Source organism: Typopeltis vanoorti, chromosome 2 (assembly GCF_054136105.1).
Source record: "Typopeltis vanoorti isolate ZY-2024b chromosome 2, IOZ_Tvanoo_1.0, whole genome shotgun sequence".
Lineage (NCBI taxonomy): Eukaryota > Metazoa > Arthropoda > Arachnida > Uropygi > Thelyphonidae > Typopeltis > Typopeltis vanoorti.
The window spans coordinates 108,642,176-108,654,666 of record NC_143550.1 but is presented as its reverse complement, the minus strand read 5'-3'; the positions used below and the strand labels follow the sequence as shown (position 1 = coordinate 108,654,666).

Below are 12,491 nucleotides of genomic sequence, written 5' to 3'. Positions count from 1 at the left end.
TTCTTGGTACAGAGAAATTATTAAGAAATAAAGCCTATTCATGTTGAACCACCCTTTATTGTTTATGAGACCTCAAAAATTCACAAATTCAATATTTCCCTGCACCCAATAATTGTAGTACAGACAATCCCATTTACAACTTGCCAAACAATTAACAAAGTCACTTGTTGTTCCGTTCACAAGTAACTCCTCCAGTTTTATAAAAATTAGGCCCATTTTAAATCTTTAGTAAAATATTACATCATTAAAAATTCAGACATCACAATTAGTTTTGATATCACATCTTTACATTCACAGTTTCTGCACTCACTACACTTTCAGGCAATTCATTTTACTCACCAAATTTCTCCATGCAAAGACCCTGTAAAGAACCAGCTCCTCACACCTTCATTATATAGCTTCCAGGGATGGCCTCTTGTTCTACCCTTCAATGAAAAATCTCATCCAAATTTATCTGGTAACCACTCCTCATCAACTTATATGTTTCTTCTAATCACAAGGATCTGCAAGTTGACCTGAAACTGACTTAATGAACCTTCTCTGTACCTTCTCTAATATATCCTCATCCTCTTGAAAACCAGGCAACCAAATCTGTATAGAGTAGTCAATATGCAGCCTGATCAAGGCATTATAAAAGGAAACCATAATCTCTGTGCTTCTGCATGTTAATGTCCTCTTCATAATTGCCATAATCTGGTCTTACAATTTTAGCAATGTGACTCTAAACTTCAAGTCTCTTTCTCTCTCTCTCCATCATCATTCTGAGATCTCTCATCTCTTCCACCACCTTCAAAATTTATCCATTAATTATATACTCTGCATCCTAATCTTGCCTACCAAATTTCAAGTCTTTGTATTTTGTAACATAAACTGACACTTCAGAATGCAATAATGCAGTAGAAACAGAATGCAATAATTACAGAGGCATTAGCCTCCACAGTATTCCAAGTAAGGTTTTTATGAAAGTACTCCAAAAACAAATTAAGCCATACAATCATACATAAATGTTAGAATTCTTCTAACATTAGGAGAAGAACAAGCAGGTTTCAGACCAGGACAAAGTGCAATTGATCAATTATTAACATTAAGACAGCTAATAGAAAAGACAGTACAACCAAAGTTGCTATGTAAATTTCATAGATTTTTGTCAGACAATTGATTCAATCCATGGAAAAGAACTGTGGAAAACTGAAAGAATTTGGAATTCTCAACAAAACTATAAGAATAATAAAGAATCTATATGAGTAATCTAAAAGTACAGTATGAGTGAAGGACACCTGAACCTACTGGTTCCACACAGAGAGTGGAGTAAGACAGGGATGCAATCTATCACTGGACCTGTTCAGTTTTACACTGGAAGAAGTAACCAGTAAGGTCCTAAACAAAGACTCTGGAATCAAAATATATAGGAAAAATATAACAAACTTAAAATTTGCAGACAACATTGCATTATTGCAAGGAATTGCATGGAAGATCTAAAACAAATTTCTGATAAAATAAAGGAAGGATATATGAAATTTGGATTAAACCTAAATATAGACAAAACAAAAATTATGCAAATAGGAAAAAGAAACACCAATCTGAAAATTGAAATTGATAGTAAGAATTTAGAGCAGGTAGAAAACTTTACCTACCTCGGAGGAGTAATTGAGTACAAGCGTGAAATTATAAAAGATATAAACAGACGAATTAGCCAAGCATAAAAAACTTTTGGGTGATAAATATAACATGGAAGGTCAAGAGACATCAAACAAGTAACAAAAGTAAGAATCTATGAGACAATGGTCCTCCCAATACTTCTCTGTGGAAGTGAATGCTGGAATCTCAAAATTAGCTGAAGAGAAAAAATTATTAACTACTGAAATGGGTTGGCTAAGAAGATTACTTGGAGTATCTCTGCTGAATAGACTAAGAAACGAAGACATAAGGAAATGACTAAAACAAGAAATAACAATAATAGACAAAATCCAAGAAAGAAGACTGTTATGGTTTGGCCATGTGACCATAATGGGAACAGAAAGATTACCAACTAAAACCCTGTATACAACGATGGAAGGTAAAAGATCCAAAGGATGGCCCAGAATTAGATGGATAGACAAAATAAAAGAGGACCTGAAAACCAAATCACAACAAGCAACACCAAACTGAACAGAATTGTTCAGACTCTCCAGGGACAGACGGAAGTGGAAAGAGTTCATTTGGCCTTATCATCATTATCCACATAAATGATAGAAGAGAGGAGAAGAAGAAGAAACTGACACTTCATTCACTTGGCCACTCACATAGTCTGTTGAGATCCCCATCAAAGCCATCACATTACTCTGCTCCTCATAGTTCTTCCCAACTCTGCATCATCAGCAAACTGTATATTCCTAGCTGAACCTGTCCCAATATCATTAACATACTAGTTAAATAATAATGGTCACAAGACAGACCCCCCTGTGGTACTCTGCTAGTGACCTTCTCCTTTTGGGATACTACTTCCCCATATACAACCTGCCTATTTGAGTCAGTTACCTATCTATCTCTTTCTCTCTCTTACCTAGTCTCATCTATTTCAATTTTGTTACTAGCTTTGTCACAATGAATTCATCACTTTGTTGAACACACATTTTTTGAAACATCTTCATATATCAACTTCACAGCTAGAGTGGCTAATAAATACATTTCCTCATATTTAATTATCTTAAACTCACATTTTTTTCTATGAACTGTATTTTTCAGTTAGTTGGTAGCATCATGGCAGGTATCGAAGAAGTCACAGGAGATCATGGTGGCAATTACTGGACAGTAAGTACATTGAAAAAATATAATTAGTTTAAATTTCTGAAAATTACTTCCATGGAACTTGAATTGTTTGATACCAATATATATCAATAAGGCTTAGTGGAAATGGTGCTGCCCTCATGACAAGGTTTTAACTGCCCTCTTATATCAATGACAAGAAGCCTTAATGTTGAAAGTTTATCTTGCTCCACCTTTGCTACGAGTTGCCTGGTGTTGTACTACTTACCCAGGTAAGATAGTACAACACTATATTCAGTCCTGAAGATATTTTCAGGCACAAACTTTGTTTGCTCTCACTGGGATAAAGGATTAAACTAAATTTATTATAAGAAGCATTAATACTGTTGACATATTACTTATATCATATATTTTTTTCGCTCTTAGTCTTTACTAGTAATAGTCTTTCATTTTATGTCATTGTGTATTTTTCTTCTCTTTTACTTTTCTATATACATTTATAATTTTCATTATTTTCAATCTTATACCAATTTTTGCACCATTTTAAGTTTACTCAATAAAAATAAAATAAAAGTTAAAAAAAAAATCTTTGAAGTATCCATTTGAAAATTTTACAAATTTGGCCACCTTTCACTCCAAGAATATTCAGACATATTTCTTTGATCAGGTATTCTTTCTAAAATAAATTTTAAAAGAGTAGCTCTATTTCCACCAAACTTTGCTGTTACATATTGCTATATTCATAATATTCATTTTTGCATAAACTCTTTTCATTAATCATAATGTTTAATTACCAATAATGATTTCAGAGCATTTAAAAATGAGATTGATATGCATATTTTGCAATAACAAATTCCTGTTAATATAACTGAAAGTGTTCAATAGTTTATGAAATTTCAATGTGGCAAATAAAATTATCACACTATAGTAATTATCACATGAAAGAGAAGATGAGATAATTATATCATAGTATATATCTCATTTTCCCTTTCATTTGCTTGATTAATTTTAAATGAATGTTAATTCAATAGTTTTACTCTCTTTTTTGGCCAACATCATCTTCAGAAAGAACAAAAAAAGATCTTGGACATTTCCGCCATTTTTTTCTGTCAATTAAAAGATATAAAATTGACAGTTTAATCACATGTATCATTAGACACATCATGCAAAATCTGTATATTACTGTGTAAGCCTTGTATGTGATTGCTGGCATAACAAAGGTCTCCAGTGTTGTATGCATTAATAAATGATTTCCAGATGTCATGAAGTATAATTTCTTGGATTTTATTTGATGTGCCATGTGAACAATTTTTGTTCTCAATATTCTCTTCTAAGTAAGGCATGGAGGTTGTTTGCAGCCTCATGGCACACATACTTACAGAACATGACACTGTACTATATAGATTTGTATATTGGCAATCATCATCATCCACACCTTATTTTGAAAGAACACTTTCATCAGAATGTTCAAGTAGTCTTTCAAGGTAATTTGCTCACATGGCACATTAAATAGATACCAAGCAATTATACTTTGTAACATCAGGAAGTCATTTATTAGTGTATGTAATATTGGAGACCTCTGTTGCAAGGGGGGGGGGGGGGGCTGAGAAGTTCTGATAAACACCTAGAACAAAAATTATATTAAAGCAACTGATAAACACAAGAAAGAATATATCTTAAAACTTTAACCCATGTTTCATCAAATTGTAATAATTTGTTCTTTTTCTTTCTTTCTCTTTCATTTTTGTTCTTGGTGTTTTCAGAACTTTTCAGCTCTCTCCTTTGTATACCAGCAGTCACATATGAGTTTGAATAACAATGTATAGACTTTGCATGATATGCTTAATGATATGCATGATTAAACTGTAGATCCTATATCTTTTTATTTATAGAAATAACAGCTGTTGGAAACAATTTAGATCTTTTTGTTTGTGTTGATTATCTTTCTGAAGATGCTATCGGCCAAAAGGACAGTGAAACATATCAAATCAACATTCATTTAAAATTTATAAGATTCTTCAAGAGTAACTCTCTTGATCGATTAAAAAAAAAACATGACTTCATAGAAGCCTCATTAATACTGTGGTAGGACTAATAATCTTACCAAAGTATTAAAACATAGTCTGTTATTGATTTTGTGTATTCTTTGATAAGTTTATCCATCTTATGGGAGGAAGCGCCCAAGTTTTCTGTAGGAAAAGCACTACAAATTCTGTATGATACTATCTAACTTACCTTCAGTTCTAAAATAAAATAAAAAAAATAAAGATTCTTATAATTTTTAGGTAATAAAAATAAATTCATAATTTTAGATAAAAAGAAATTAATAATTTTAGGTAATAAAAAAATTTCACATTCTTGGATTTCTTTTATTTTTTTTTTATAGTGGTTGCAGAACCTACACCACATTACTGCCATGCTGTGTAAACAAGGTTTAGGAGAAAAGGAACCTATTGATATTTTTCTTGCAAAAAATGGGGATTGTAATTGTTTAGAGCACTTAATGAGAAAGATTGCTCCAAAATACAGAAGCAGATGAATAACTAGTGGCCATTGACTAACTGGCAGGTATATAAGCAGAGAGAAACTGATGATTAATGACCTTCTGCACTCTTTTACAAAAGCCTGAAGTATGGTCAGTGGGTCATAAGTTTAACAGCAGGCTTTTGTCTTCTATTTTTGAAATGAAATTCAATGCTGAGGAGCAGATGTGAGCTAAATATAAAAGCATGCAAACTACAGTATACACCAGTGATTCCCAGACCGTTTACTATGGTGGAACCCCTAAAATATTTTTTCATACCGAGGAATCCTCAGTTTATGTAAAAATATGTGTTCATACAAATAGATTCTACAATATAATTCTAAGTCAACTGTAAATATTGTTATTATTATTATTACCTGATGCCGCCAAAGAGTCCAAGGACTCATCACGGAAGGACACTCAACTCTACTTCGCTCTACACACATCTCACTATCTCTTCTACTGCTAATTCTCCAAATACACATGATGACACTACTACTAGTTTCAATGCCATCTACCACCCATCACCACCAACAACAATGGTGTTTATTTTTGTTTTTTTCCCTGTAAATTGCATGTGTTCTTATGGCTGATTTGCCTGTACGCAGGACGAAAAACCATAGTTTCTGGGAGAAAAACCCTGCTATCTCTGAACCTCTACCATTGAACCCATGTAAAGATTCCTCTCATCATGATGAGAGTCTAATGCAGGTCTTTTCCAATCAAAGGGGCACAATGTTCTGCTGTTCTTCCAGTTGCACTATAGTGGCACTTTGATAAAAACAAAAAATTCAAACTCATTTTTTGACAAAAAATTTAATAAAGTAATAAATGGCTGTTTTACTACACAAAAAATAGTTTTCTAAAAATATGAAATTTCTTCACTTTTTGTTCACAAAGAATGCTGAGAACACAACGGTAGGAATTTATTTTTCAATGGAAAAATAGAAGTTGGTCCACCCATGCACTAAGTTAAAAAATGCCCAATATGCATGTGATATGTGTGAGTGTAGCTGCCATGCCATGATTTCTCAAGAAAGTGGTAATGAAGTGATAATCAAGCACCACCCATAACTCATAGTTGAAATAATGAAAATTTTCCAAAAAAGCTGACTTTTTTTTAACCAAATTTCTTTGTACTTGATGCCAAGATACAATATTTTAGGGAATTTTTTTCCTATATAATTCTTATGGAACCCCTGAAGAGGGTTCTCTGAACCCAGTTTGGAAATCACTGCTATACAGGATGGGTGCAAATTCTGGCACTACCATCAGGATCAGTAGACTTTTCAAGTATCCATATTATTTAAGATTTTTCTGATATCTCTCTGGAAAACAACCACAGGAGGCCATGGTGCACTGTTTCTGGTATAGTATAGGTTCTTCCAGTGTTGTAGTTTCTTCACATCAGGAGCTGATTTCCAATTTGCCTGTTCACTGGTCCTATAATTCTGCATATATCCTTTCTTCATAGAAGTTCTTATGTGACTGGTGACAACTCGGGTGAACACCTCATGATTACTTCTTTGTTAACTGGAGAGAAGATTAGACACTCCATTCACAAGCATATCCTCAAGCATTTACTCAATTTTTCCTACTGCCTTCAAAATTTCTCCGTTAATTGTATACTCTGCATCCTAACCGTGCCTACCAAATTTCAATACTTCATCATCATCACATTCCTGCCATGTACCCTCAAGGGGGTGTACAGGATATGATAGTACTATATGAAAAAAATTACATCATTACTAACTTCCTATCTACAATTTTCCTCCAAATCAGTCTATTACTTGTCAAGACTCCAACATTATTAGATCTTATATTTCTATCATCTAAGGCACTTTGTACCATATCAATCCACCTATATCTTGGTCTTCCTCTGGGTTGTTTAGCTGCCAACCTGGCAGAGAACACTTGTTTTGCTAATCTTTCCTCGCCCATTCTGTTTAAGTGACCATACCACCTGAGATTAGCTCTGCTAACGCATTCCTGGATGCTGACAATGTCAAGTTCTTTCCTAATATCCTCGTTTTTAATATGATATTGCCATTGATGCCATCTGTTCACACCTATAATCTTTCTCAGGACTCTCTATAGAGTCTTTGGTCTCTAGTCTTTAGTCAAGTGTTTTACTTCTGACCCAGCTCTCAGATCCATAAGTTAAAACTGGTTTGAATACTGTCTTGTATACAGCTAATTTAGTGTTCTGACTAATTTCTCTCTTATTCCATATGAATTTATTCAATTGATTTCCCACCATACTAGCTTTGCTGATTCTGTTGTCTATTTCTATATTTAATTTACCATCTTCAGTAAAAATCGTGCCTAAGTAGCTGAAATGTTTTACTTGTTCCACAGGTTCTCCATTCCCAACACAGTTGACATTTTGAATGATTCTGCCTATTTTCATTGTCTTTGTCTTTTTATTGCTGACCTTCATACCATATCTATTACAACAGTTATTCAATTTAGTCAGAGAATCTTGCAGACTTGTAGTGGATTTATTTAGAAGTATAACATCGTCTGCATAAAGCAAAGAGCTGACATTAACATCTCCAATTTTCATATCATGTTTAATACCACTTTCCTTCATAATGTGATCCATATAGATAATGAATAACAGAGGGGATAATGTACATCCTTGGCTCATACCAGATTTAACATTAAACTATCTTCCTGTACTTCCTTCAATTCTAACTGCTGACTTACAACTCAAATAAAGACTAAGTATTGCTTGATATAATGTCCCATTGACACCATATAACTGTAGCGTATTGAATAGCTTCTCTCTTGGCACCTTGTCATATGCCTTTTCCAAATCGACAAAACTTAAATACAGATCTTTGTTATATTCCCATGCTTTCTCAACTATTTGTCGTAAAGTGAAGATCTGATCCTGACAGCCTCTATTTGGCCTGAATCCAGCTTGTTCTTCACCAAGCTTTTCTTCCACAATTCTTCTCAACTGTTTCTCAAGTATACTTGAGAAACGGTTTCAATACTTTGCAACATTAAACTGTTAGTGCCACTCACTTGACCACTCACATAGTCTATTGAGATCCTCCTTAAAGCCACATCTGTTCTTCCCAACTTTGCATTATCATCAAACAACTGTATATTTCCAGTTAAATCTATCTCAATATCATTAACATGCAAGTTAAACAATAATGACCCCAAGAAAAAACCCTGTGGTATTCTACTAGTGACCATCCTCTTTTGGGATACATTTCCCCATACACAACCAGCTGATACTTATCTGACAGCCAGTTACCTATCCAACTTACTAGTCTCTTATCCAATCCATCCATTTCAACTTAAATTGCTACAAGACAAACTGTTAACTATCCACGGCCTTTGAAAAATCCAAGTATATCACTGCACATTCATCTCCTTTATCCAGTGAATTCATTACTTTGTAGTAGTGCATCAGCAGAATGTTAAAACATGATATCCTGCTAACAAGCCATGATGACCATAATGGAGAATACTGCAATTATCAATCGAGTTCTAAATCATAGTCTTCACCATCCTCTCTTACACCTTAATAACAACTCCAAACACATCGGGCTATACTTTGTAACTTCAGTTTCACCTTTGTAAAGTGGAACAATTTTTCTCGCTTTCCACTCTCTACCCTACCTTCTGTACTCCAGCTTCTTAAGATATCACCTTCACAAGAATGAAATATCCTGATAAACTGTTCATTGAATACTTCAACTATATCCTTTGCATCAGTTACCAGTCTGCCATAGTCATTTTTTCATTTACTCTCCACATATCAAAAGAAATCACTAGTATTTTTTTTTGTTTGATTAGTTAATTTCTGCTCATACTGGACTTTTTCTGTCTTTACTAAGGCCTGCTCTTTGTATTCTTCATGCAACTGATTATTATTACTGATATTCATCTTGCATTGACTCCAAGGTGCCTTTTTCTTCTCCTTTCTCCAGATTTTATGCTTAATCTCTTAATTCATTCATTTTTACTCCTACTTTATTTAGCCTTTTCACCTTTGGAATACACTCAAATATTGTTGCTGTTAAATTGCTTTTGATCAACCCAAGCAGCATCTGTCTCCATACCACTCAACTCCTCTTTCCATGATCTAGTTCGCTCTTAGGGTTTTCATAACTCACTGGTCCTGTAATTCTGCATATATCCTTTCTTCATAGAAGTTCTCATATGACTGGTGACAACTCGGGTGAACACTTCATGATCACTTCTTTGTTAACTGGGGAGAAGATTAGACACTCCATTCACAAGCATTTCCTTTGATGATGATATCAGATATAAGCTTCGCAACCCTTGTGCACCTTCTGTTACATATCACCTAAGATAGTTGTCCTTTAAGAACTCAAGAAATTCATTCTCCTTATCCCCCAATGCTATATCTTCATTAAAATCAGTGCTACCATAATTAAAAGCACTTGTAATAATTACTCTTTTCTTGCTCACTAAGTTAAGTTGCTTATACATTTCTTTGTTTCCACTCTCAACATTCCTTCGTCTATAGCAACACTGAACTAAATATCTCATCCTATTAATCTCCATCTCACACCATACTTCTTCAAAACCACTACCACTATTTTCCTCTTGTATCTCAACTATGTTGCAGGCATTATTATCCTGCTATCATCATCAGCACTCCTCCTTCCTTCTTGCCTTTCCTATATTCATGTAAAACATCATACCTTCTGTTTCTTTTCACATCAGATATCATTCTCATCCAACCTAGTTTCATTTATTCCAACTATTTGCAGATAGACTTAATCAATGCAACAATTTAATTTCACTGATTTATGATACTCCTGGTATCCATAAGCAAGCATAGAAATTAATTTCTTGGTCTATTACCAGTCCTACCCATGCTACCCTTTATGTGTGACTACTCACCTGCACCTGTCTGTTCACCTTTACCCTTTGTCCTATATATCTCCCACCAGACTCAACTACTTCCCATCCATCCCATTCCTATGTTGGCCATCCCTACTATATATGCTTTAATCACTGCTTTCAGAATCCACTCTCCTTACACTATCCTTCCTCTCTTCTGCCTCCTCTTCCATTTCCCTGTCCAACTTGTATTTCTGTTCTCACACTCATCTCCTACACTGATTTCATCTCCATTCACAATCACTTTGATTTCACCTGGTCCACTTTCCCTGCTCATTTACATCACCTCTGACTTCCACTGATACCTTGTTCACATCACTCATAATTATACTTCCTTCCAGCAGGAGCCTTTCCATATGATTCACACCAAAACCATTAAAATGTAGCCCATCATCCTTACACAGTTCCATCCATCCCACATATTCACGACGTTCACAAGCTGCTCTCCTTTTTTCTTTCACATTTCTACTAACTAACATGCCATTCATGATCTTTGCTCTTCACCTCGACTCATCATTGTCATATCTGGGCTACACGCCAACTACTCTTCCTACCACACTGTTGACTTTTACTCTCTTTAATATTCTCCTGATATCCATCTTTACATTCTTCTTATGCCCAACCAAATCATTCATTCCTATTACCACCACCGACTTCCTTGTGTTTATTTTTCATATCCATTTCATATTTCATTTTTCATCTCACTTGTCTTGTTCAGTCTTTCAATAAATACATCTGCCACATTCTCCTTTTCACACATATCACTAGTGCTTTTTTGGAATGGTTTAATGTATTAGCATCTTTATTAACAATGACACATGGAATAAGGATGCAGTGTCAGTTTAGTTTTCAATTTTATGCTAGCAAAGAATGTAAACCAGCACCTATTGCTTGGAAAAAAAAAAAAAAAAAAGTGCTGCACATCACACTCCTCACAGTGAACCACCTGAGACAAGTTCACATAGTCCACTACACTCAGTTTTCGTACTGCACATCTGGTTGTTTTATTTCTAACTGCCAATTTGAATTTGTTAATTGCATTACACAAATTTCTCTATAAAACTTACTAACAATCTCAATAATTACTAAGCATTCAGTCTAAGTATCACTAATAAGTTTTCGGTGAAAAATGCATACAATTTTTCAAAAATTATTATTATTATTATTTCAGGCTACTCCAGGGAGTCCTTAGACTCATCGAGGGAGGCCCTAAACATCATGTCCACACAACTATTCGACATTCTCACAGTATCTATCATACCTTGCCTTGAACTCGCTCACTGTCATAGCACCCACAACAGACTCTGGCAGCTTATTCCACTCATTTACCACTCTAAAAGTAAAGAACCCAGCTCTAACACCCCTGCTAACCACACTCTTGCCCAGCTTCCATAGGTGTCCCCTGGTTCTCCCACCACCAGTCCTGATCTCAAAAATATCCTCTGAATTAATCCTATAGAATCCTTTTAGCAATTTGAATGTCTCAATCATATCTCCCCTTTTCCGCCTATCAACTAGTTTCTGCAACCCACAAATCTTCAAGCTGTTCTCATATGGTTCATTCCATAGACCTGCTATCATCTTGGTCACTCTTCTCTGGATCCTCTCCACCTCCTCCCCATCAAGAAGGAACCGAGGTGACCAAATCTGGGCACAGCAGTCGAGATGAGGTCTTATCAGGGCTCGGTACAGAGGTACAATAACTTGCTTGTCTCTGCTCGTCAAGGTATTTTTCAACAACCAAGTGAGTTGATGAGCTGATTTAGCTACTTTTTGCAATGTGCCCACTAAACTTCATCTCCCTATCCACCAACACTCCCAAGTCCCTGGCCTGATCAATCTCTTGGAGTACAGTTCCACCAATGTGGTATACTGCTGCTAATCTTTTCACCCCAAAATGCATAACCTTACATTTTGTCACATTAAATTGACATCCATTCTCCTTAGCCCAGAATTCAATCCATCTAAGTCATCCTGCAAGACTTTGACATCTTCTGCATTCACTATCGCCCTACCCAACTTTGCATCATCAGCGAACAAATGAACTGTTCCACTTAGATCCTTCCCTATATCGTTAATGAACAGATTAAACAGCAGTAGTCCAAGAACAGACCCCTGTAGCACACCACTAGTCACAGGCCGTCTTTTGGACTCTACTCCTGAATAAACTACTCTTTGATATCTCTCCATCAACCACCCACCTATCCATCTCACCAACCCTATATCCATTTCCATATGTTGTAGTTTACGGATTAGACTTCCATGTGGTATCCTGCCAAACGCTTTTTCCAGGTCCAGCAGTATCACTGTAAACCCATTTCCCTTATCC

At 35.2% G+C, this 12,491-nt stretch overlaps 1 protein-coding gene across 5 annotated transcripts in view; it reads left to right on the top strand.

Moving 5' to 3' along the window:
- The window catches only part of LOC150109321 (Na(+)/H(+) exchanger beta-like), a 489,491-nt gene that overhangs the window by 386,889 nt on the left and 90,111 nt on the right, over positions 1-12,491 (top strand). For all 5 annotated transcript variants that reach the window (XM_090412496.1, XM_090412499.1, XM_090412495.1 and 2 more), the window contains one exon: positions 2,725-2,790. In XM_090412496.1, the coding sequence (XP_090268622.1) occupies positions 2,725-2,790 (66 nt within the window). The remainder of the gene's footprint in view (positions 1-2,724; positions 2,791-12,491) is intronic.